Source organism: Rhinolophus ferrumequinum, chromosome 5, assembly GCF_004115265.2.
Source record: "Rhinolophus ferrumequinum isolate MPI-CBG mRhiFer1 chromosome 5, mRhiFer1_v1.p, whole genome shotgun sequence".
Taxonomy (NCBI): domain Eukaryota; kingdom Metazoa; phylum Chordata; class Mammalia; order Chiroptera; family Rhinolophidae; genus Rhinolophus; species Rhinolophus ferrumequinum.
Window position 1 is genome coordinate 4,219,155 of NC_046288.1, and position 27,859 is coordinate 4,247,013.

The window sequence follows — 27,859 nt, forward strand, 5'->3', positions numbered from 1 at the left end:
GCAAAATCAGATTATGATGACACTTTAGCAGTCTGATTTTCTGCTGCTTGTAAAGATGCCTGAAGAATCTGCAGCCTACAGAACAGTGTGGAACAAAGTATCAATCAAGTGAACCTGACTACTAGGGGACACCTCAGAGTTACACCTGGCCTCTTCCTCACTCTCTCACGTCCTCATGAAGCGTTCTGAGCATTGCCTGAGTCAGAAGGTGACAATCAAAGACGGTCAGACAGCCCATTATCCACAAACAAAGACTTGGACCTAGATCTGTGACTCAGCCAATGGAAAAACAGGAAACCAGGGTGATTCGTAAAGGGCTCTGGGCTGACCGTGGAATTCAAAACGGACCCAATCAGTAAGCCCTGGGGTTTGACATGAACTTGTTCAGATGGTGGTAGCAATGGGTTTTACTGGTTTATGATTTGTACATCTGCCCTCTGACGACACCGTGTTTCCCCGAAAATAAGACCTAGTCGGACAATCAGCTCTAATGCGCCTTTTGGAGCAAAAATTAATATAAGATCTGGTCTTATATGATATAAGAACTGATATCATATCATATCATATCATATTATATTATATTACATAACATTATATTATATCATATCATATTATATCATATCATATTATAGCCGGTCTTATAGTAAAATAAGACCAGATCTTACATTAATTTTTGTTCCAAAAGATGCATTAGAGCTGATTGTCCAGCTAGGTCTTATTTTCAGGGAAACACGGTAGTAGACATGCGATGACCATCTGGCCCTGAAGCTCCTCTGTGAAACCATCACACCAGTGGCCTTGAGCTCATGCACAAATCAAGTGTGTTCATAAAGTCATCCCTGCTCTTATGATATAGACCTTCCACCTTCAGGGAGAATGATCCCATTTGGCGATTTGATATACCCTTCCATTTTATCTACAGCTGTTGTTCCCTTTTACTTTTTAAATTATCCCTAGCTCTTTTGATAGGCCAGCGATGAGACGAGATGAAACAAGTTAGTTGGCAACTTTCTAGTGGTTTTAATTTATTCTCTGGCAAGAGAAAAAATTAAAACCACAATTAAAATGTTTGTTACATTATCAGACCTTCATTTTTTCACCTTACCCCTCTTGCCAATTACAGAGGCATAGAGAGTCAGCTGGTTATCCCACAGAAAACCACCCTGAGGGAGCTGAGAACTCTCAGGAAAGGTAGGCAGCAAGTGAGAGGCAGAGCTTCACTCATTAGTTAGCTTCAGCCATCCCAGGGGGCTGCAGAATCCATTACGGCCACATTTTATAACATGAAAAGATGGGGGTAGGACTAGAGTGTCTTTTGAATTTAAGTGAACAGATTATTCTTTTGTTTCATCTTTCGGTATTTGGGGTGTTTGAGCTGTGTGGTAGCAGGAATTTTGTCAACCTGAGCAAACTATGGGGAAACTTGGGGTTAAGTCCAACTGAAGAGAATTTTGTTTTGCAGTTTAATCAGGTCAACGGTGACAAGGTCCTTTAAGGAAGCATACTAATTAGGGCAGTCTTTTCTACTCTCTGCCTAGCTGGGTAGTGTCAGCGTGTTGAGGAAACGTTGATATACACCACACGCCCCATTAATAAATGACTGTGGAGGCCACGGCTGAGTGAGAGTCTATAAAGGAAATGGGAGAAGCTGGAAAGCTGACCTGTTCACCTTACTCTAATGATTAACTTTAAAGTATTTAAAACCTCTGATTGCTTATACTGACTGTTTCCCTTCATGTGAGTCTGTGGGGAAGAATCCTACAGAATACTAACAAAATACAAAGAAGGAGAGGGAGGCCACCATTTAACTGTGGCTGGCCTTGATAAACAGTAAACCAAAGGCTTTAAAAGTCATTATGCTTTTCTATGAATAAAAGGATGCGGAGGTGCCGGTCCCAAGGGTGGTCCCCTCCCCACGCACAATTATAGCCGTGGCTTCCTGCGCCTCATTTCGTGGCACACCCACTGGAAATGCTGTTGTACAACTGCCAACTCTGTGGCAGGCAAAACTGACAAACTTTGCCTGTCTTGGTTTTGCAGAATGATGATGAAAATAGTCAGGCTGCTGCCTGTGAGAGTTCCTTCTCCTATCGTTTGCAAACACAGTCCATGTCCTAGATGTGCTGCATTTAAACACAGTATGTTATCCTGTTCCTTCAGTTGGGAGCTGGGATTGTCACCATTTGGCAATTACTGATGGAGCAGGAAATCTCGCTCCCTGCCGCATATACATGTGGATGGAAAGAAAGCAATATTTATGGCTCATGCTTGGAGACCAGATGCTGTGTGGCATCTCTCTTTTAGGACTTTGAGGAACCTGAAACCCAGAAGCATAGCAATGGGCTCCTTTTTTTGGTGGGGGGAAATCGACCACATTTTCTGTTTTATTTGATACCTGATTGGATTGTGCTGTCTATTATGGTTGGCTTTTCTGTGGTCAGCACAGTGGTACCACCTGAAAAACAAAACAGTAACATAGAGAAGTGAGAAAAAGGAAGCATTGTTGATAATATGCCTTAGAGAAATGCTGCCTGCTTACATACATTGGACAGAGGCAAACATTTTCCATAGAAAATCCTCCCTTTAATCCCAGCTACAGTAATTCTTTCACTTAAATTTTGCTCACCACAATATCAAGTTCAAAGAAACTATTAGTTTTTACCCAACACATTGATTCATAAAGCATCCAGACAGTGTGGAGAGCTTGAGACTTCGTTCCAAGGGCTTCCTGGATTCCCAGGCTGAGCATGGCATGCAATTGCAGCAGTGAAAAACAAAGGCCTCCAAATGTCCTCAGTGATTTGGGTATTAAACCTGACCTAGACCTCTAAGCTTCAAATAGTTTCCCAAGGTTTCAGATGTGTGCCTTCAGGGGAGTTGCAAGGCTGGTCCCACAGTCTATTTTAAAAACCGAAGGTTTAAAGTGGATGGCAGTAGTATTTCCATTTTTTTTTTTTTTTTTTGGCTACGAAAGTTGTTTATTTTTCCCCAAGGACAGATATTCTGCCCAGTATGTGGTTTGGAGAAGCTGCAGGAAAAGGGAAGGGAGAATTATTTCTTCACAGTTCCAAGGAACTGGATGGAGATTGCACAAACAACACACTGAGCAACGTCAGCTTTCAATCAGTTTGTGTCAACTTAGAAACTCCTGGTCAGGGGACCATGTGGAAACTTAGCTGTACCCTCTTTTTCTTTGTCTCAATTCTTCCATTTTCTGCTCTTCATCATTATATTTCTGTTTAAATCAGTGTTCTTAAACTTGACCAACCACAAGAATCACTTGAATGCTTGTTGAAATTGCAGTTTGCAAACTACTTACCCTCAGGTCTCACTGAGGACCAGAATCTCTAGGGGTAAGCCCTTGAAATCTGTTTTTTTGAAAGCTTCTCAATTGTGTCATAATCCACAAAGCTTGAGAAACACTGGTTTGCTGTTTATTACTTAGGTGTTTGGGAAAGGCGTTTCTCCTTCTGTATCTGCACTGCAGATCATGGTCAGTGATAATGCATTTGCTATCCCAAGACATAAAGTCCTGGGCAGACTGAGGGTAAGGGCATGGGCTGGGCCCTGACTGTCACAGAAAGTCTGGGTTGGTTATAAGGTGCCACTATACACCTTCCAATAGTATCATTCAATAAAGATTGGTGATCAGCTCTGTTCTGGCCAGGCCCTAGTCCTATCCTACCGCTCCCACAGACCAGAAATCATCCAGATCATGAATCAGAGCTGTAAACTCGTCCTCTTGGAACAGTCTGAAGATTTCTGAGCTAATTGGCTGCAGCACCAAGTCATGTGACCTCTGCTCTCCCAGTAAATGTGCCGGCTGAGTGGTCACACATGTGCGTGGCTTCAGTGAGGCAGGCACTAGAAAGGAGGAATTATATATATTATGGGTTAAGAAGGTGAATCTTTAATGGCAGAATTGGAGGGAGGCCAGAATACATCAGCATTCTGTTCCCAGTGGTCTTATAGGAGAAAAACTCAAGGTGAAAATTCACTCTTTAAAAGTGATATGCATTATCAGTTTTGTCATAGGTTGGGAGCCAAATTCTGCTGTTGGATACATACAGATCCAGTAGGAAATTTGGCCTCCTGATGCCTTTGAAGTTAATTGTATTAGCTAATGACTTCAAGGGCAATTGCAAATGAGTAACTTCACTTTGGCAATCAAATATTGGAGAGCAAAACCTCTCCTCATTTCCATGCATTTGGTACATTTCACCTGGAATTCAGTGTTGTTTATAAGTAACGAGCATTTTGCTACAGTACTTATCTCCTTCTATATACAAACAGGTCACCCTAGGCGGAGAAATTAAAGCAACAACATCTGCTTTAAGGCACTAAATGCTACTATAGAAAGCCTTGATCCCAATTTCCATGTGCTCACCTATCAGGGTTAAAGTGAGAATGCTTTTAGTTTGCTTTTATTGTACTGAACATTCAAAGGTTGCAGCTCTGACAGTAAAGTCTGTGCCAGAGTGAGCAAAGAGAGTGCAAGGTTGTGTGTATGCCTAGGAGACGGTTTGTTCACATGTGAGAAGATACCTGCTTGGGTAAGGGCTTTGCTCCTTGCAAACATTTATATATGAGCACACCCTTTTTCAGAAAAGGATAACAAGCAGCTTCATAAAGCAAAATTGACTGTAATGCAATAAATGAACAGGGAGCATGAAATGCCTTCTAAAATTCCTTCTTGATGGGGGCGTTACGTGGTCATTATGAACACCCCCAGAAGTTCCTAATGTATGCATGTATTGATAGAATTATTGAGACAAATGTGCTGGCCTGATAAAATAACTTAACTTTTTTTTTTTGCCATGGTCATACGTAAAAAAATGCCAAAAAAATTAGAATGAACTTTCTTCTATCTATATAAGATATAATTTTTTAAATGCTGTAGATAAACCATAACCTTATACTTTTAAAGGATAGCCAGTGTTTCCACTATAAATGACCCATTTTCTGTGGTTTGTAACTCATTGCCATACACAGTTTGCTCCAGGCTAACATACTTGCCCTATTTCATTCAAAGGCTTCAGTTTCAATTGATTCAGTCATGAACCGAGGCAAAAATGAGAAGGTTGGTTGTTCTGATATGAGGAGTAAATCTGAGGCTTTGTTCTAATCAATATTAACTGACCACTTTAGGGTATACAAAGAAAAGAAGTCTCTCCACAAGAGGGTAATTGAAAAGGGTATCCTGTGATGATTGCAGTCATTCCTTTTTATGAGGAATTTCACTACAAACGTGTGACATGGTCGGCATAAAGCCTGAGGTTTGTGGCAGTGTTTACAGGCAACTCTGGGAAGGTTCCACGGGATCTGGTTCATAGAATGGTACTGTTTTTAACATCAGCTATCAGGTTTTCAGCTTGAACTTAACTTCTTACAAAGAAAATGCCTTTGCATTAATTAGAGTAATTTTGGTGGCTTGTGGCTACTTACATACAAGCTCTGTTTGAAAAGCCCATAGCAATGTAACATTTATTGGCCACATGAATGTAAGTGATTATCCTGGAGATTTGCAGGGAGACAGCCTTAGGAGGTGAGATTTCAATGTAAACCTAGTACATGGTACTAAATTTCTGAGCTAGATTTTATACCCTTGTTCCATCTCAGAATGCAGAGCTCTCTCATTCCTTCAGAGGAAAGCTTTTGAAGTCATTCGAAATGTACTTTGGGACATTTCCTTCCAGATTTTACATGAATTGCATTGGCCAATAACATGGCACAATTATGAAGTTACACGGTAACACCTTCAGTTTCACCCATGAAAATTAATTATGTGGGCTCTTTGAGTCCTTTCTGGGTGAAAATACAGACCTGCATCCAAGGGCTCATGTTGAATCTAAAATGAGAGTCAGATGCTATATGAAACTGCATTTTGACCCGAGTAACAGTAAAGGTCCCACGGTACCTTTTGCAACAATGGTGTGAAAATCCCAGTGCCTTGGCCAATTTCCAAATGATGCAATCCCATTCCCCACTTGCCCAACATTTCCTCTGCTGTTCCAAGTGGAAGAGAGGTCCCTTTCTAGCTTTTAGGGTTTTAAAATATTATGGAGGAATACTCTAAATTAATTAGTGAGGCATTTGGCACACACCATCCCTGATATATTTGCTGGTCAGTGGTAATGTGAAATGACAACGCATGCTGCCTATATAAATTTTATTGTAAAATGATTTACAAAATCCTAACTTAAAAGCCGCATTTCAAATATAAGCCTAATTTCATCAATTAGTTGGTTAAAAGATCCACTCAAAAATTTTTATCTTTGTGGGCAGCCGGATGGCTTAGTTGGTTGTTAGAGCGTGAGCTCTCAACAACAAGGTTGCCGGAAATCCATGGGATGGTGGGCTGCATCCCCTGCAACTAAAGATTGAAAACAGTGACTGGACTTGGAGCTGAGCTGTGTCCTCCACAACTAGATTGAAGGACAATGATTTGGAGATGATGGGCCCTGGAGTAACACACTGTTCCCCAATATAATTTATTAAAAAATTTTTTTTTCTTGATCTTTGTTAGAAAATGAAAATAAACATTACAAAGTGTGTGGTTATGTACATATCTTATGGGGTGGGTGGGGGAGATGAGAATCTGTTAAGCATGTTTAGCCATGGAGAAATTCTTATTCAATTAATTCTAGCCTTGGCTCTGAAAAGGGTTAAAATGATTGGTTGAAATGGCCGTGGCTATTAAGAACAAGTTGTTTACATGGATGGCATGAGGAAATGAAGATGCACATGTTTGGCAAGGCTGCCTCTGCTGCTGGGGAAGTTCTGCCACCACCCTGATGCCCACCCCCATGAGGAGTGACACAGACGCGGACAGGCATTAATTAGCTGGTCTCCACAACAGCATGAACTGAAATGGCACAGCAATGGGATGAAGATGGTTTCTGCACCTGTGAGCTGGAAGTCATCACCTGTTCCGCTGTGGCAGGTGGCCTGGTCATCGTCACATTCATCCACCAGGTTCCCATTGGGAGTGGTCGGTCCAGCTGTAGGTGCTGAAACAAGATCCAAGGATCATTATCTCACACCTCTGAAATGTATTCTCAAGCCTCTGGTCTGGCTGTTGAATCTGCTAACACTTTTGCTGAATAATCTGTGGCAAGAAGGCCAGGAACATGGCTTACCTCTCTTTCAGGAGCTAAAATAGATTTGGATTTTGCAGAATCCATTGGGGACTGCTTTGTTTGGGTACTTGATCCATATCTGCTGAATAGAGTTGGCTGCCTTAGCATTTTCTACATTGTTATCTACATAAACATCCTTTTTCTGAAAAGTTCTTAAATTCTCACTGGTTATTTATTCATGACCCTGGGGTTGAGAACTTTGGTAGTAAACATATTGCTTGAACTGTTTTTCCTTTCATTTTCAAGGTACTAGAGAATTCACTTGTCATGAATTCTTTTAAATGCTTAGTACTTACTAAGTTTGCTAAGTTCATATTATAATTTATAATTTTATTCCCCAAAAGAAAGTCCCATCATTCACTTTTAGTACAGTATTGTTATATATTTTTTAAAGAGTGATTCCATTTCCATCAACTTGTGATCCCTCTCCAGAGCAGGTGTCTGGGAGGATTTGTCTTAGATATCCTGGGGTCATTTTACTTAACTCCCAGAGGACTGCATTCCACTGCTGGCAGGTATTCCCATATCTTTGAGTTTGTAGATGAAAGGTATCCAACATTAATCAAAGACTGCTTTTGAAGTTCTTTAAATTTAGTTCAGTCTATTTTTTTTCAGCCTGTTATTCATTTTTGCAATCTGTTTAATATTTTACAGTTTTCGGCATTACATTTCACTTTACGAGACTGGAGATAATGTACAGTTCTCTTGATGTTTGAGAACCAGACAAGATGCTGAGAGCGGGGTCCTGTTCTCTAATAGCTTCTGGCCAGCAGGAATGTGCTGGGAACTGCTGCTCTCTCAATAAAAATTTGGCATTGTTTGTTATTGTGCTTAAGTACTGAGCAGAGTTATGACAAATGTAGAAATGTAGCCAGTTTCAACTTCCTTAACTACCCAAAAGCATACACCAGTAATAACTGGGAAACCAGCACATACAGATGTTATAGACACTGTTTAGGCATACAGTCGACACTTTTTAAAGCATACACACATATTCCGGGCTCTACTTATTGCTCTCACTGAATCCATAGAATCCTCTCTGGCGATCCAGATGCTTGTCTTCACTAAGGTGTCTTGATAATGTGCCACTTTTAAGTATTTTGAACTGTCTCTTCAGCTTGCTGTTTCTTTTTTCTTCTTTTTTTCATTCATTATGGTTTCTACAAAGGTGGGGTTCCAAGTTGGAAGTGGCCCAGGGTAGTACCGAGATTAAGTTGAAAATAGTAGAAAGTGAATGATTTTTATGTCTCAGTTTTAATACTTGAAAATATTTTATTTTCTGTCGTTCTCTAATGATTTCTTAAATATAAATGCTAGCCTAAAATAGAATGGACACCCAGGAAAGGCTGGACTATACCATATCCTTTTTGTACCCCTCTAGGTAACTCCTGTAGATCAAGGGACAAAGTAGATACCCATATTTAATAAGGCCTCTTCATTGACTTAAAGAAGAAGAAAAGCACTCCCTTTTAGCAATTGTATTAAAAGCTTTGACATTACTTTCCCGGATGTTGGTTTCTCACATGGCTTGGGGCAACTTCCGCACTTCTGTGAGAGCTTGGAAACATCTGTTGCAAAGCCCTTCACCAACAATTTCGACTGCACTACAGAGTTGACACTGGCAAATTGCCACCAGGCTCAGTCTTTTCAACTATCCATTCATTCCACCTCCTAAATCAGTGTTGCCTCCCAGAACCCAGGCTAAAGACTTGCCTCACAGCAGCAGACTCCCTTTTCCAGATGACCACATTTCTCAATAAATTGAACATGTCTGCAGTTGACTCAATCTGCCCATCCCTTCTTTTTCTTGGCATCTTTGCCAAAGCCCTGGCACATGGACATTCTTGGTCTGTGTTGATAGTGGCTAGATAATTCAGAGGTCTGGGACATGACTACAGATATGGAAACAACTGCACAATAAAGAATGAGAGATAATGGCCTGCTTTTTAAATAAGCACATAGAAAAGTAGCTATGGATTATTCATTAGTACGGTGATTCATAGCTTAAGATTCTACAAAATCTTCTAAAAAGTGCATAAAAAAGTTTTATGATATTTAATGTGCTCAGGAATACAGTTACATTTGGGTAGCTGAAAACACGCATAATTTTGAAATCACGAGAAGGTGATATTAAAAAAAGCATTCTTTAAAACAACTATTAGCATATGCTCAGTTTATTAACATCTGGGTACCAACAATAGCCATTCTTTGAGCTAACCTGGAGAAAGACCTTCATGGAAATGGAAAAGTTTGTATAAGGTTATTCATTTATGCCCAAATGTAAGGCAGATGGGAATTTGAATGCACAAAAGCATTAAACAGGACAATAAACAACCATCATATCATTTTTTCCAACCATCCATCTCATTTATTACGTGACAAAAAACGCAAAGACGGAAAAGTTATGAGGTCAGTGTGAGAACTGAATTTGTTCTTGATATGACCTTTATATGATAACCTAAGTTCATTCAGTAACATCCTTAAACAGACCTCACTGTATATTCACATACATTATATTATATAAAGTTTGTGTCTGCAGCAGCTTAAGAAATTCATCCAAGAGAATGTCTTGATGTTTCAGTCTGTCGAATGCTGCTTCCTGCTGGTGTGTGAAGGGTAGTCAACACGATCTACAGAACCCTAGATCACACATAGACTTCTAAACAAAATTTAAAACGTCAAAGGGATTGATGGTTGCCAGGTTGGGGGAGTGGCAAGTAGGGGGAATTTGCTGAATGGTTAAGTCGTTTTACTTTGGAATGATGGAAATATTTTAGAACTAGATAGAGGTGGTGGTGGCACAAATAATTGTGAATGTTTGTACTAAATGCTACTGACTTGTTTACTTTAAAATGGTGAATTTTGTGTTGTGCGAATTTCACTTCAATAAATTATTATTATTTGTTAAATCCAAGGAGACAACCCCACAGAATCTGAGGAGAGTTACACAAACAACCAAGACAAAAAGAGGAATCGGAAGGCATTGTTTTCAGATTAGAATGTTCTAGAATGTGCTTGAATGTTGAGCCTCATGAACTGGCAGGCACAGAGAGATGCAAGATTATCCAGAGAAAAAGGTGGTAATTTGTGATAGTATCGTCAAGGGCATAAATGCATGAAAAGGAAAAAAAAAATCGAGGAAATAGAAGGGACTCTGGAAATTGTAATTACCTTCCACGTCACAGCCCAGCAGCTCCATCCTCAGCCCTAGGCCACCATGAGTGGCTCTCTCAGGGTAGATCCTGATGAATCGTGTGGAAAGAGGTGGGAAAGTCCGTAGCTCAGGTGTATCATAGTTGCTATTGCCTTCAAAAGACTGTGAAGTATGAGAAACACCAGTTATTAATAAAACCTCCCTTTAGGCAGAAGAGCCCCTCCACAAGGACCCTTAACAGGGAAGAGAAATAGGGCTCATTCTGCCACTTCGTAAATGGCTGACATACCTTTCATAAATGAGAAAGGGGAAAAAAAAACACACAATTAAACCTTCTCTAAGAAGTGACAGATGTCATTTCTCAGAAACCAGAGTACACACTGAGGCTATACCAGAAGCTTTAATGAGACACGTTTTTAAATGATATGCTGATATGCCTGGGAGGAGTGACACTTTTACCACTTCTTGAGGTGGAGGACAGTAACTCAGGAAGAGAACTTGCCATTTTTCAGAGCTTATAATAGACACCACATTTTCAATAACTACTCCTGTTGTATTCTCTTAAATGAGCGGGTCTTATAGGAGAGAGACGAATTAAATTCCTGAAGTAGGAAATAGTAAATTTAATGCAGTGCAAATGCTGTTTATTCAAGAACTTGGGTTATTCCAACCCTTTGGAATTGCTATTTACTTAAGCAGTTCTACCAGTTGGAGGCATTTGTAGATAAAAGACCTTCGCATCTCAGAAAGGGAACAAAAGTCCTGTTTGTTAAGTAATGTTCTGATGCCTGGTTGAATTGCTCCTCTTTGTCAACTGCATTCCTAACTTGAAGTCACTGTGACATTTTTTTAGGAGCTAGGCTACCCGGTCCTGGTGCCGCTGCTGGATTACTTTATTTCCCTTTTTACACTGACAGGAAGGTCAAAATCCTTGAGAGCATATCTTTTTCAAGAAATGGATAAACCTCCCTATATCCTCTTTTCCCAACACCATTCTTAATCCTGTCCAGAACAGGAGAGGGGAGGGAGATTAGAAAAATTGAATTGCTTTATCACGGGAGTGTCCTTTAATATACCAAACATCCTATGTGAAAGGCATTAAGTGCTTAAAATATATTAATTCATTTAATCCTCAAAACAACGACACGAGGTAGGTTCTGTTATTACCCTCGTGTTACAGATGAAGCATAGAGAGGTCAAGCAATTGGCCCACGGTCGCTTGTCAGGTAAGTGGCAGAGCCAGGATTCAAACCTAGGCAGTGTGAACCGGTGCCCTTCAGCCCTTCACTACTACACTGCAATGATGCCTCCTTTTGTCCCTAGAAATAATCTAGTCTAATCTACTCATTTTAATAGACGAAAACACTGAGGTCCAGGAAATTGAGGTCTTTGCCCAAGGCCACACATTTAGTTTCATTAGTTTTTCTTTAAATGTATTGCAGTTTGGGCTACCAAACCTGGTAGATCACATTGAGTGGATGGCCACCCTGTGGCCAGGCTATGTCAGTCATGAGTGAGAACCACGCCCAGTAGTTGGGTCATAAAACAGCCAAAGATGCCATCATCCAGTGGAGATATCATGGCAAAACAGGGGACACATTTAAGAGAAGGCAGACAGGTTGAGTAGGTTGTGACATATCCAGAGGTTTTCTGAGTTCTAGAAGAAAATTAATTGGTCTTTTTCCAACTCAGTAGAGCCTCCGGGAATCTCAAAGTACCTGGCTAACATAGACCTACTTCTCCTAATTAAGGTTTCCTTCTATTATTTTCAAGAGTAAATTCCCTTTGGGGTGGGGTTCTGCACTCTTGATAGAACTGCAGTTGCTGCCAGTAATTGAGAATCTGACATATATTATTGTCAGGTCCAATTAAGTGCTGTCAGTAAGATACTAATTATAGTGAAAATAGCATTGCTACACATGCGAGTTCTGTGTATGTTAACATAGTTCCAACAATCATAGGAGAAAAGCACTTATATCGATGGGATCCCAGACTCTTCTCCTAATTTTAACTTGAGCAAAGAGTTAGCACAATGTAAATACATACCGCACCGTCAGTGAAAAGCTGGGGAGAATATCAGCAATGAAGAGCCATATGGAACTGGGCTAACTTTGCTAGCATAAGGCTGTTTATGAAATATCTGTCCTTTTACTAATCATGTTTTGGAAGGAGGACTGTGAGTATTTAGATCCTCTATCTGCTCCTGAAAGTGTAGTTAATTCAAAGACTCTGATATACCTTGTCCATCATGCATTCTTTGAGAGTAGGCAGCGAGGAGAGGTCACAGAGGATTTTAAATCCATCAAAGTGCTGTTTTATTTCACAAAACAGTACTTATTTTACTGTTACACATAAGGTACTTGGCATCCTAAGCAGGTAACCTTCATTGGTAAGTTTAAATATACTATGTTTTAAACATCTTTATACCATTTAGAAATATGTACTGTTCCTAAATTGAAGGTTTTACCAGATTCCTTTTTCATCTTTAAGATTTTATTTCTGGGAAAGGGCATTTAGAGATCATAGATTAGGCTCTATGTAAACAACTTAGAAGCTTTCAGTTTTAAATATCATAGGAAGATGATAATCATTGATAGAATCATATTTTAGGAATAAAATTGAACACATTCAACCAACCATGAATGGAGTGTTTTGTTAAAATTAAAAACTGCTGGCTTCTTGAGGAATTCTATACGAGATGTATTATAATAGAGGGATAGCTTTAGACTTGATTGCAGATGCGTGGATTGCATAACAAAAGGAAGCATATGATGCATCCTATCCAGAGCATATGGTAATTTGTTTTCTGTCTCTCTTAGAACCCTAGTGTTGAAGAACATGTCACAACAGCACACACTGCCATGTGACAGCAGCTCCAGGAAGTTGTTGATTTGCAGCATATTCACACATTGCGATAAAGTCATAAGGCTTACTACGCCTCAGAGAAGATTGGCTCTTAGGGAGAACTCCAGTTTCTGATGTTTATTTTACTTTTTCTTTCACCGAAACGAGAGGGGGCAGACATAAAAGGGAAAATGAAATGGACATAAGAAAGTAGCTGCACACAGATGGAAAAAAAAACACTGGAAATGTTTTAGAAACCACAAGTTAACAAGGGGTGAAATGGGAGAGAAATTTTTACATTTCTGACAGCATCATCCCTGTCGGTGGGTGGCTGACCCACAGCCAGTGGGGGACAGGGCTGTCTCTGCAGAGCCCTACATCTGGACAGAGTGGGAGCTGGCTGCACTGCCCCAGCTTTTGTTTCCTGCCTGCAATGCCTTTGTCTGAGTCACTATATTAAGCTACATTCCCACACTTACTTAGAGGGGGAGCAAGGATAATATTCGCTCCAATTAGCTAGAATCTTCTTTTCATAAAAGGAGTAGGTCTTGGTCAAAGTGGGGATGGGAAAGCTGGGACCAAAAGGCCAATTTTGTTGGCTCTGAGAAGTATCATCGGCTGAATACCATTCCCACATTGCATACAGAACTGGCTGCCTTCGGGTTGTTACTTATTTTAATCTCAAATGAGCTTCCCGGTCACCTAGCCTACTCCTGGGTATCCTTTCTTAGTTGGCCTCGTGTACTCAGGAAATGCAAATAAATTTAACCAACAGCTTAAATAAAATGTAATCATTAAAGAATATCTGTTTAGTTAAAAAAATATTATAGCATGTGTTCTGGTGAATGTCGGAATATTTTTATATTGAGATTCCCTTCCCTTTTCACTGGATCATCAAGGGTCAACTGCATTTAAAAAGGTTCTAATGCATAAAAAAATACACCTAAGCATTACTTACAATAGCCAAAGGTAGAGTCAACCCCACTGTGTGTTGATGGATGAATGGAGAAACAAAATGTGGTATATGCAAATAATAGAATATTATTCAGCCTTAAAAAGGACATTTTGACACATGCTACAACACAGATGAAACTTGAAGACATTATGCTAAATGAAATAAGCCGGTCAAAAAAGGACAAATATTGTATGTTTCCACTTATATGTGGCACTTAGATTAGTCAAATTCGTAGAGACAGAAAGTAGAATGATGGTTGCCAGGGGTGGGGGACAGGGGAAGTGGGAGTTATTGCTTCATGGGTACAGACTTTCACTTTTGCAAGATGAGAAAGTTCTGGAGATTGGTTTCACAACGATATAAATATGCTTAATATTGCTGAACTGTACACCTGAAAAAGTTAAGATGGTAAATTTTGTTATGTGTATATCACCACAATCGCAAAATAAAAAAAAACACACAAAACACCTAAAGGAGGGATAGGTGACAGAAGGGAAAGGGGAAGGGCTGATAGGTTAGAATTTGCAGAGAGATTTTGAGTTCCTACTGAGTTGCTGCTGTCAGTCCCCTGCTGCTCGCCCTCACAGCTGCCCTGTCTCCTGTCTGTGTTGAGCTATCTGCCATCCTTCAGAAAGGGAAAGGTTTATCTCAGACATCACTTTCTCCAACCCTGTGTGGCCTAGAACCGGGGATCTTACTAACACCATCACACATCGCCACTGGTCTCACTGCTGAAAGGGAATAAGTTTTGCTTCCTCAGGAAACTGCTGGAGGTCCTTGAGTTAAGTCAAGGGTGTGAGGAAGGGCTTCCTCCCGGCAGTTGCTCCCTGCCCTCGGACCTCACCTTAGCCTTGCGTTTGCTGTCGTCCATGATCATTTTCCAGTCGGAACCATTGTTGCTGTACCCGATCTTGAATTTCCTCATGGATACCTTGTTGTCCCGGTGCTTCCCTCCCTGAATGATGATGCCCCTCACAATCTTCTCCTCCCCCAGGTCCACTTGGAGCCACTCATTTGTGTACGGGTGAGGTGCGGGGGGCAGTACCCAGCCAGAGCGACTGGTCACAAGGCGAATATTTTCAGGCATCCAGTTTCTGTCCCCTTGGTTTGATGCTGTAATCTGGGAGTCAGAAATAAGTCCAGACACCATACCCAGCATTCCAGAGCAAGGATAATCTATACGGTAGAATGAAATAGATCATGTAAAATGATTTTCTAGAAGTCTCCATGCTTAGAAAGAGAATAAAACATACTGGAAAAAAACATTGTCTGTACCCATGCATATAAATGTTTAAATTTCTGGATCATTTGACGCTAAACTAGAGCCTTCCCTCCCTCAAATCTTTCTTCCACTCTTTCAGAACTCCCCTCCCTATACTACATTCCAATAAGTAAAATCTTCAATAAGAACATACATTTCCCCCTTTTTGAGTTTTTCTAAGGCAATGAACGACATCATAGATCTTTTTATATCTTCTACAGCAGGCCAAGTAGCTTCTGAGTGTAAGGAGAGTATCAATTATTGATTAACTGATTGGTGACTTAAAAACAAAATGTTCAACACTTCAATTATTCTCCTTTCAAAATTGTACATTTCAATCAAGGACATGCATAGGAATAATAATTTATTTTTCTTTGAACAACTCAATTTTGCACAATATAATCAAAAGTTAGCCTAAAAATATAACCATCTTAATAGGCATGTATCTAATACAGTAAAACTATGTCCATGTTATCAGCTGAACCTTAAGAATTAACTGAGATGTTCTCCCCATGAATTGATACATAGTTCAGATCATGTCATTTCTTTATTCAAACGTTCAGTGCCTGCTTGCTTAGGAATTATGCATGTACTTTCAACCAAGCATGCCAGGCCTTGCACAGCATATCCTTGCAAGGCCTCCTCTTGAAAGGCTGAGCATTCAAGTGTGTTATTGCATTGAATTCTCACACAGAGACAGTAACCAACCCACTCAGTGTCACAGAACTCGTGACTGGAAGAAACAAAACTCAAACCTAGGGCTGCCTGATATCAAGGCCTAAACCATTGAAGGACTCGGGGATGTGCTCAAGACCATCACAGCACAGAGGGCTTATAAGATGAGGGTTCAAAAGTACCCATTGTGCATGGCTAAGGAGTGGGCGGGGGCCCCTGACCAAAACATTTTCAATGGAACGGAGAATCAGAAGCCAGAATGCCATGGGTAGAGGAGAAAGAGGTGGACAGAGGAGACATTTTGTCTCCAAAGCAAGGCTGCAGAGGAAGGAGAGAATAGTAACGGGGGTGGGGGAAGGTATGACTGGTCGTGAGAGGCCTCTTAGCACTCCTGAGATGGTAGACATGAGCATTTCTGAATGGCGTTGGGAAGAGACAACAGAAAAGGAGAGGGCACGATTGTATGGGAGCAACGTGTACAAACGTGGAAATGTAAGGAACTGAAATGAAGATCTTCCTCACCTGGCTGGGAGTTGGGGTGGGGGGCTCTCTCTCATTCTGTTCCCTTCGCTAGAAATTCCTTGTCATCTTGTCCTTCCCACTATCTGAACCACTTAAAATCTTGACCCGTTTTCAAATGCTACATCATTTATTCAATTTTCCTGATCTCTCCAACTAGATGTGGCTTTCCTTTTCTGGAGGTCTTCACTGCACTCCATCTGCATTTCTCATATATTGATGGTTGTATTCAGTTCCTTGCATTACTGCTATTTGCCTCCCCACATTTTAAGTTCTCTGAGAGCATGGACCAAGTCATATTTAAAAATTTTCTATGACTCCTTGTGCCCTGCTTTATAACTAGTATTTGCTCAACAAATATTTGTCAAATGAATCAACTTATTAACACTTTAAAAGGCAGCTGCCCATTTCCCAAGCACCTCTTCCTGTAATTCAGCCATAGTATTTGCTCCAGGCTGGGATCTGGAAACCAAGAATCAATTCAATGGGGATTAAAAAAAGATTTACAAAAACTATTTTACTGGGGGACTATGAAATTATAGTGTTAAAAATAGAAATCACATTTTTGGTCACTGTGGTCACACCTGCTGATTCAAAACCAGCTTTTATAAAGAAAATGTTTAGCTGGTAATGAGGACCAGATGTTAACATTCGGAAAAAAACATAATTAACTTGAATATTCTAAAGAGAGCAGAACCTTTACCAGATTAATGTCCTTTCTCTAACACAGAGCTTGTTAGGGCGAAGTTTACAATCCACAAACCTAGCAATGCCCAGCCCATGTTCAGCCAAAGGTCCATTGGAGCACGTACTGTCATTCCTTCTGTATGTCTGCCTCATCCAAAAAAACAACGAAGAGGAACCTCGATTTGCCCTTGACCGAAAACTGATTCTTTCAGCAATGATTAAGAGAAAACATATATAGAGGGTGCCAAAAAAATGTATACACATTTTTTAAAAAAACTTTTACTTATTTTCAGTGTGTTTTTCTAGGACCCATCAGCTCCAAGTCAAGTAATTGTTTCGATCCAGTTGTGGAGGGTGCAGCTCACAGTGGCCCATGTGGGGATTGAACCGGCAACCTTGTTGTTAAGAGTATGGCACTCTAACCAACTGAGCTAACCGGCCGCCCTGGTATATACATTTTAAGAAAGGAAAAAACTGTATTAAAATTACACTCATGGTAACCACTTTGAGCACCTCTTGTAATTGCATAAGTCAAATGTGACTTGTATTCATCTTTTGTTATTGGTATATACTGAGTATTACAATTTTAATAGTTTTTCCTTTCTTAAAATGTGTATACATTTTTGGGGCACCCTCTGTATTAACAATTCAAAGTTTGCATTACATGCTAGGCTCTAAATCTATTCTTCCACAGTAGGCTGACTCAGATGTGCTATAGTCTGGCTACATGTCAAATCCTTTAGAAATAGTGCTGCCAGATTTAGCAAACAAGCCATCAAACAAAAACAATAAAATAAGAAGCAGGATGCTAAACTGAATTAGAATTTCAGACAAATAAGAAATAATTTTTTAGTACAAGTATGTCCTAAATATTGCACGGGATAAAAAATTATCTGTCATTTATCTGCATAAGATTTAACTGGCAACCCTGTATTATTGTATTTTTGCTGGTAACCCTGTTTGCAAAGCTTAAAGCCAATCCTAGATGAGAAGGAGAGGTGAGTTCTGTGATGGGGAATTGAGGTGGTTATTTTCACTGACACATACTATTTTACAAGAAAATCTCTGTACTTAGCTTTAATGGGAAAACTGAGATATAATGATAAATCAAGTATCAACCAATTTTCAAAGAATGAGATGGTAATAATTGCATTAGATGGGAGAACCTGAATGAGCATAATTTTGTCTTTCCTTGATGGCTCAGAAAGTATCTTTGGATTTTGTGGTGGCTGAGATCATCACTGAGAACTTTTGATTAACACAGAAACACACTAATGTGTGCTGAAGTTAATATGCTTCTTGTTAACAAATACAAGTTAACAGACTTTGGAGTGTGTTCTCATACATTAAGTAGTAGCCCTACAAGATTAATTTCACTAATTTCCATCTTTGCCAAAATGATGAAGTCTGCTTTGTCAAAATAATGAAAATGTTCCTTTGTCATTTCCTATAAAGTAAAATGGTTTGCTACAATCTTGTTTCTAGAACATATAAATCATGAAATCCAGAGCACATAATGTAATGACCCATCATTATATGCTCTGGATTTTTCCAGTTTTACTAATTTCAAAAAATACTTTCTGAATGCAAAACTTAGGTTGAAACTTGGGGCTCTGGAGACTTTGGAAGTCAAGTGTTTTTTTTTTTTTTTTAAAAGCTGGATTGAGTTAGGACTTGACTACTCAAGAGGAGAGGATCAAATTTTGAGATCCATTACATTTTTCAGAAGGCATGGCTAAAACTGCAATTTATTCATTCATTCATTCAAAAATAAGTGCATTGAGCACTTACTGTGTTCCAGGCATACAGGACACAATAGAAAATCAGGCAAACATTGTCATCCCTCTCATGGATCTTCCAATCAGCAGGGACACTTGTTCTTCTTTCATTAGTCTCCACTAGGAGGGGAGCATGGCCTCTAAAAGAAAATTATTTGCTTCTGGGACCAAGAAGTAAACACTGATATTGTTCACTAGAGTTTCTGTTTGTTGGGGCTTATTCTGGGTTCAATTTATTGAGTATCACGTACTGCTTAATTTATTGGGTACCATTTAGTGAGCACTTATTCTAAACCAGGTATGTTACAAACAGTCTTTCATTGAATTCTCATTATAGATGAATTAAGGTTAATCTTACTGACCAGGAAAAGAAGATCGGAGGGACTTAATGTCTTGCCTATGGTCACGCATTCACTAAGTGGATAATCCAGAGCTAAACCTGGATATGTCTGTGTATCTTCTGTACATATGACCATTATTATAACATACTGGCCTCTTCAAAAACCTGCCTCAATCAATTACTTGGAGACTGTAGCTGTCTTACTAGAGAGAAAGTATCTAAAATAAAGTAGGAATCATGATTAGCAGACTGGCCCTATGAACCTAAAAGCAGTGTCTAATTAGGGGCAGAAAGCCTTCTTAAAATAGCTGTAAAATAGAATACATGGAAAAATATCAAAATATGCTGTTTTAGTCGTGTATGTTTAAATAACTAGATAATTTGACTATTTTTAAAAATCTGATAAATTATTTGCCTTCTTTATATGTGAAGACTCACATTCTTAGAATTAATTCTCAGGGAAATCCTTGTGAAAATGAAAATAGAGCATGTCAGGTTTAAAGAAGTATTTTTATTTGACTAAAAGGAGAGCCTGGACATTCAGAGTTCAGACTAACATGTTTGGAGTCTTTATGAAATTTATCTCATTTTTTTGTTTGGTACAGTGACATGAGATTAGGTTGGAGTAATTGGCCAGAAATTTCTATCCTGGCTTCAAAAGGTCTTATTTCTACAAATTTATCGGTAACCTCTAAAATTTGTAATGCTCTGAAAGTGACCTAGAACTTTCTCTTATGTAATTGTTGATCAAATATAAAGCCAAGGTCATATCTCACTTTTCAGTGTTCTTTCCTCCTCCAAACCCCTCCCACCGAGTTCCTGCCTCCATGGCCTTGAACTTTCTAAGTCTTAGATCCTAAAACAATAAACACGTCTGTCTCTATGATGGAAAGAAATAAAATTTTGGTAAGAAATCAGATGTCAATTTTTACTTTCCAAATGGACTCTACTGTAAACAGTGTAGTTTTTTTTGTTTTGTTTTTTTCCCCCTCCTTAGTTTGCTCTTCAAATTGCTTATAATTTCATGGAAAATTGTGATTTTTTTTTTTTTTTTTTTTTTTTTTGCTTTCAAGTCAGTATTTTCTGTTTCTAAAAATAATTATACTAAAGAGGATAAAAATAAAAACAATAGAGCGGGCATTCTTGGAATGAGAAATTAAATGCCCTAAATACCAGGGGTGCCAAAAAAGTGTATACAAGTGGACAGTTTGGTCAATGTTGTTTAAGCAGTAGTTTGCCGTAATCAGAAGTGTCTGGACGCTGATGGTAACCACTTTGAGCACCTCTTGTAATTGCAGAAGTCAAACGGGACTTGTATTCATCTTTCGTTAGCAGTATATATTGAGTATTACAATTTTAATACAGTTTTTTTCCTTTCTCAAAATGTGTATACATTTTTTGGTACCCTGTGTGTGTGTGTGTGTGTGTGTGTGTGTGTGTGTGTGTGTGTGTGTATTCACAGGATGTAAAATACAGCATAGGGAACATAGCCAATGATATTGGAATAGCTACGTACAGTGTCAGATGGGTAGTATACTTGGGAGGGTTATCACTTTGTGAGGGGTGTAAATGTCTAATTATGTTGTTTTGTACACCTGAACTAATAATAAAAAAAGATCAAGAATATAGGTTTGGAAAAAAAAAAAGAAAACATTGAAGTGTATTTTTTTAAATGAAAAAGAATTCTAAAGTGACTGCGATTTACTTTAAAATTCAGAGTATGGTACAGGAACATGAATGGACAAGTCCTGATCACCATAGAAATCCAGTGAGAATAACAGTCAGGACCATTCTTGTCCTTCCAGCTCTGTAATAACATGGCTGACTGTTAGCTACTTAGTCTCTCAGTACTGCACATTCCTCATCTCTCAAATGAGAGATGAATTTGCTACTTATAGCGAATTTAACAGAGATGTTAAAGTCCTATTAATGTCATAAGAAGCAAACTCAAAAACTAGAAACATTGCCAAGTTGATTTATAATATTAGTATATTCATTAAATAAAAGAGAGCTAGATACTGCGGCAACACCTAAGAGAAAGTTGTCAGAATAGTTAGTGAGTAAAAGGAGAAAATCTTGCAAGTTAAACTCCTTAACTGTAATTCATGAGGCCACCTCTAGACTTCAAAATTAAAAAGATAAAGCAGGTGGAGAACATTCTACAGAATGGTTATTTTTTGTCAATCTACTAAGGACCTGTCAGTGTGCCCAGGAGACAAGGATAAAAGGCACAGCATTTGCCTTCAGAAAGCTTATTTGGTCTTGTGGAAAGACACCGCTTCACAAATACCCACCATGGGCCAGCCTGTACTCAGTGCTTTCTATCTACAAGCTAATCCATTATCACAACAGCCTTGTATGGTGTACATTATTATGACTGTTTTACAGGTGAGATAACTAAGGCTTTGAAAAGTAGTAAGTTGCCCAAAGAAATAAGCTAGTGCGTATTACAAGTACGATTTAAACTCAGATTTGCCTAAATCCAAAGCATATGCTCTTAACTACCAAATAAAAAAAATGACCACATTTATACAAAATGACTCTCCCTATCTCCAAAAGTTTACGTAAATCAAAAGTAGGCAATCTTCAAGCTGGAGCTTACCTGTTATCTTGCAGCCGTACACTTCAAACCTCATAGATATGCCAGTTTCCCATGTGACTGGTTTGATTCGGACAAATCGAGTTATCAGTTGTTTGGGGAAAACTCCAAACACGACATCTGTGGGGTTGGTGTTTCCCCGAAAGATCTGTGTGGAAAGAGGAAGCGTCCTTTAGTCACAAATTCTGGGGATTGAAAACAAATCCAAAAATGTGTTTTCACAAATGCCTGTAAACATTATTTACAATTCGAGCATTGTCTTTCCAGGTTGAGGTGGTGTTAATAACTTGCCATAGTATTTTTACAAATGAGGGCAATCAGACGGAATCATGTCTAATACAGAATGCTTTCCTAATCATCTATTCAATTTTCAGAGAGGTTAGAGCCTCCAAAACTGTTACCAAGATGACATTCACTAAAGAATACATGCTATTATCTAAAAAAAGTGGGGAATTATTAACTTTATCATAAGGGCCTGCAGAATGTTATAGACATTTCATGGAAAGTCTCTCTATTTTACTTTCCGTGGAACCCCCAGAAGGTGTGCTTTTTGTGTTCAGTGCCAGGTCTGGCTCTTTGAAAATTCTAGGTTATGTTCCCAGCTATCACACTAGGTCGAGTACCTTTCTCCCTTCAAACTCCATTTCTTGATGAAAGATCTTTTCCCTGACATTAATTAATGACTTTAATCTTTTTTGGTTATTGGTAAAATTATGTTTTAGTGGTCAAAATTAAAACTGAGTTATAAATGATATGTAACTGAAAATCAGCTTTTATAGGTCTTCTGTTTCTAGTTTTTAAACCGAGTCATTTTTTTTTTTTTTCCTAAGAAAGATGAGTCCTGTAACTGCAAGTGTAATCAATGCCAGTCATGAACCCATTTTCCACAAGTATTTGTCGGGGCCACTCTACTTGGACCTGGTGCCATAGCTATGTTCTCTAGCAAGATCTCTGAGGAGTGGAGACGGCCATCATGGAACACTCTGGCACTAGACCTGCCTCAGGTGAAACCGACAGCCTCCATTCTCCTGGATTTTACTTCAACCCTGAATTGGGGACAGCCCATGTAAAAGTAACGTGCCTCAGTGATAGGCCTTGTGTGATGAGCACTCTGCTTCTTGCACAGCCGGACCATAGTCCTCTCAGGTTGTATAACTAGAGATTACTGGGCCCATCGGAGGCATGGAGATTCCTCCTCACCTTTCCAGGTAAGTCCATAGAGGAAGACCACAGATTCGCAAGGCTTGCTCTTCCCCTGAGAGAAATGGCTTGGAAAAGTCAGGATGCTGTTTTACTTCATTTGGCTTAAGTGGCCTGCACAGTTGAAGGGGTTCAAATGCTTTACAAAGCTGGCTATTAGCTTGATCCCTCTCCAGAGGTGATTTAATATCCTAATTTATCCTAGTCCGGGATGGCCTTCAGATTTCTGTCCTACTTGAGCATCCCTCTCTGGGAAACAATCTGCGTAGGGGCATTTTTGTGTGACAAAAATTAATGGGTAGCTGCCAGAAGGAGTAGAGTCCCAAACCATGGTGCTTCAAGGGTCAACAAGCCACTCCAGGGAGAGCCCAGCAGTCTGTTAAGAGTGCTGCATGTGCCAACATTTGGCTCTCACTGAGGCAGTTTTATGTTTGCTGAAAGCCACGTAAGGACATGCATTCCATTCAAAATAAAGAGGACTGCTGACATTGTGATTGGTCCAAGCCTGCTCTTGCTGAGGTACAGCCAACTCTCCCTGAGGAAAGAAGGAAAAAAGGTAGAGGGCAGTGGCTGAAAGGCCCCACAGTACAGAGAAAAGCAGGTGGCCAACAATAACTAGACTCCAGGTGGATGTTTAGATTTCATTTAGGTTCAATGAAAGTGCTCAGACAGATGGCACAACTTTATCTTTGCTGAATCTTTATTCTTTCTGCCTCCTACTCTGAAAGCCCTTTTGTGTGCCAGGGTGTTCTTGACAGTGGAGCTAGAGTGCGCTGTGTGCATTAGTAGGCACCCCCAGAATCTGTGTGTGCCCTCTGACACTGCTTCTGGGCCATGAGAGCAACTGATGGACAATGGCTACAGAGAACATCTTGGAGAAGTAGCAGTCATTTTTTAAAGAAATGGTCTGAAGTTCTGGGGTCAGTTCTCCCCACTATTCCTAGGTTCTTTTGTTTGTTGGCGTGTCTTGGTTTTTTTGTGCGTTTTGTTTTCTTGTTTAGTCTGTTTGAAATTAAAGCATGTCTTCACAAAAACTACTCCAAAACAAGAATAAGCCATGAAATTCAGGGTCAAATTGACTCGCTTAATTGCCACAAATGTTGACTATGAGAGTTTTTCTTCCCCAGATGGAGGATTGGTTCCATGTCCTCTCAGGCTAGACAGTGACCTTGAACTTGCCTGTCCACAGAACTTTCCTCCCACAGAGCAGCTGCACATCTATATCCACTTCAATCTTTTATTCTCTAAACAAGATTGGGGGCTTCACATCTAATCAAAGGGAATTAACAGTTTTCTTACTTCACACCCAGGAGGCTTTTCTCAGTTCCAGACTCAGGAGAAAGTCAAGGCCATGAATGCTTGAAAGAGAGGCAAGGGCATGTTAACTGATCTCTTCCCAAACCCAGGATTTCAAGTTACCTGGATCTTTGCTACTATCCTTATTAATTCCCTATGTTTTACTCAGCCCCCAGGGCAAGCTTTTAATTTTGGGGAAACAGCGAGTATGAAATCTTTTGATTACTAAATCAGAGCAAGCATAACTTCAAATAAACAGGCAGGCTGAGAAAAAAACACCTCAATTCCAAAAGAGGGCAGAGCGCCTGGGGGCAGGGCATGGTTGCATGGCCTCCTTGGTTGAAAGCAGTGAGGAGGTAGCATATAATTCTTGTGATCTGAGGAACACGATGGACTACCTTAGTTCTATTCATCCTCACAGAAGCAGCCAAACACATTTGTAAATTAGTTTGTAAGCCACAGAGGGTGCATGAAATGGGCTTTTCTAAAACCAGCCTGTTACAGAGAGGAAGAAAGAATGAATTTATGAAAGAGAATGAAGAAACACAGTGGAAAAAACCCAAACAAAACATCCTCTAAGATTCTAAGAGGACAATGTTTATCCTTTGCATAGTCTGTACCCCCTTGGGAACTACAAAGTGATTCTTGAGTCTGACACTTAATTTGGCTGGTATTGACTTTTCTTGGACACATCCGTGTAATTTGCTTTTGGCTTCTAGATCTGGGAACATGAGACCCCTTGGTTAGATTTAAACCTCTAATTGCACTTTTCATTTTAAATCAATTCAAAAATAAACCAGGCCAGACAGAAAGCTCTCACACAAACAAGTAAAACTGATCATCCATTTCAAAGATGAATTGGTTGAGGGGGTAACAGCCAAACTTACAACAGGTTTATTTCCTTCTTTTATGGTGACCCAGTCTTCCCCATTGGAGCTAATTTCTATTCTGTAAGTCTTGACGTAGTATTTCTTCTTGGTTTCCTTTGAAATGGCTCCCTGTGTCCCAACAGCAGTGACAAAGCGCAGAAGGCCCAAGTCCACCTGCAAGACAATACATGGTCAGTTGTCCATCCTTGCATGGCCGTCACCTGGGCATCTTTGTCTGTGGGCTCCACAGTGTCATTTCCCTCCACCTGGGATCAGTAGACCCTAATTCCATCTGGCATCCATTATCTGTAACTCCCCATTCCATTTCTGCTTAAAAAGGTCACAGATAAGATAGCAATTGCCCTAGGTAGGCAATTGCCAGGAAGAGACCTTTCTCATTGCTGCAATGAAGATTGCTTGATCCCTGGTACAAAAGAGAAAACTGGGTTCCATATCATGTTGCTGTATTTTCTAAGGAATTAAAAATGCTTTCTGGTGACGTCATAAAAATGGCGGCATGAGGTGAGCCTCTTGAAATCTCCACTAGAATTTACAACAAATTGAACAACTATAACTCCACAAAATTGCTTTCCAAACAGCACATAAATATATGTCACTTTACAAATAGAAAATCAAGACAAGCAAGATAAACTCAGAAACTGGATACTGGAGAGACCTGGACTGGAACTCAAGTCTAACATGGTGCCATTTCCCATCGTTCTTTAGCTTTCGACCTCCCTCCAAACAGAATGCAGACTGAAACAATACTGACTTTAGAAGCACTGTGAGTGTTGTGGTTTGGGAAATGGGTCCTAGATTTGTAATCTGGAAGGGAATGGAGAAGAGGAACACAAAGATTTTTGTTTCATCTAAATTTCTCCCTTTTCCATATCTTCCCATGGCCTCTCTCCTTACAGTTCAGCTTGCGAGGTAGGTGGATTCTAAGGCACCATCTGGGAAGGACCAATGAATGCCTCCATGTGACACCCACCAGGGCTTGCAAGCTTTTATTGATAAGTTTCCAGTGGAGAAGTTCCTCAACACAGCAGCTTTGCCTCACTTCTCACTAACCCATCTCAGACCGCTGAAGGTTAGATCACTTGGAGGCTAGCACAGGAGTGATGACCAGGGGGTGACCAAAGCTTCAAAAGTTCATGATTTCATCCCAGAGGTCTGCAGTGGCTTGGGTTGCTCCTGAAGTTCACTGTGTCATGGGTAGAAAGACAAAGATCTAAGCTCAAGATTCTAGTATTGGCTCCACTACTAGCTAGCTACTGAGCCTTGAACAAGTCACTTCATCTTTAGGCTTTTGAGTCTTTATTTGTAAAATGGAGGCGTTTGACTAAATCACCTGGAAGGCGCTTTTCAGCTCTGACTTCCTATGATTCTGTGTTGTCAGTAAAGTAAAATAGTTTTTTTTTCTTTAACTATTTTTAGTTTCCTCATTAATAATCAAGAATAGTCTTAAAACAAAAATTGTTATTAAAAAATTGTTATTAGTTTCTATATATTAGAAATATTTTCAGTTTCATTTTATGGATACATTTGATTATTCCTATAAAATTATTTCCCTCTATTTATTATACCCTCAACTTACTGTATGTCTGTATAATACAGAAACTTTAAAGAAATGAAACACAAATATATGGTAAATGTTTTTTAAAGGACACAGAAAGTAGCCGCACAATACAACTAATAAATATTCACAAGAGATTTCAACAATACATTCATTATTAAGAGGCGAGAGAATGCCACTTTCTCTGAAAAGAGCAACAAAAGCCAAAAAACCAAACAAACACAACTTCTGAAGCTTGCTTTACAGTTACTACATGACAACCCAATTTTCAGAAAACAATATTTCAATTAACCCTCCAGTGCCCATAGGCCATGAACACCGAAAAAATTTCTATTTTATGCATAGACTGCCTCACGAAGAATGACTATTGTCTTTCATGAATTGCTTTTTCCTGAAGGCCCTTGGAATAGTAAATCAACATGTTGCCAATTCCTTCAAAACTGAACCAACAGTTACATCCAGGAAAACCAGCAATATCCCTAGCATACAGAAGCCAATTTGAACACAATTCAACAACAGATTTCATCTAGAAAGGAAGGGGGCACCATTCAATGTAAGAAAATCTTTATTTCATTTACCTGATTTTAAAGATATAAAGTCTATTCTCTGAATGCTTTCACTAGATTTAAGAGAAAAAGCTGCACTTTAATAGAAAGACTTTAATAGAAATTAATATTTTAGGATAATAACGGTGGATGTTTTAAATTTTAACTTAAAAAATATATACATGTTTGCCTTTTTTATCTAGTGCCTGAAATTTGCATTTTTTTTCAAAAGTGAACTATAGTACTTTGTATGCATTTGTGCACAAATTTCAAAAAAAAGGAGGCAATCTACGTTTGCCAGATTTAGCAAGTAAAAATACAGGATGCTCAGTTAAATCTGAATTTCAGATAACAACAAATATTTTTAGTATAAGTATGTCTCATTCAATGTTTAGGACATAACAACAACTGGCTCATTGCTA

General features: G+C 39.4%; 1 protein-coding gene across 2 annotated transcripts in view; it reads right to left on the bottom strand.

Moving 5' to 3' along the window:
- Positions 1 to 27,859, bottom strand: part of NRP1 (neuropilin 1) — a 137,522-nt gene that overhangs the window by 16,947 nt on the left and 92,716 nt on the right. For both annotated transcript variants that reach the window (XM_033105713.1, XM_033105712.1), the window contains exons 8-13: positions 25,335 to 25,490; positions 21,955 to 22,099; positions 14,937 to 15,268; positions 10,311 to 10,455; positions 6,906 to 7,010; positions 2,396 to 2,455 (exon numbers count right to left, since the gene is read on the bottom strand). In XM_033105713.1, coding sequence (XP_032961604.1) covers positions 2,396 to 2,455; positions 6,906 to 7,010; positions 10,311 to 10,455; positions 14,937 to 15,268; positions 21,955 to 22,099; positions 25,335 to 25,490 — 943 coding nt within the window. The remainder of the gene's footprint in view (positions 1 to 2,395; positions 2,456 to 6,905; positions 7,011 to 10,310; positions 10,456 to 14,936; positions 15,269 to 21,954; positions 22,100 to 25,334; positions 25,491 to 27,859) is intronic.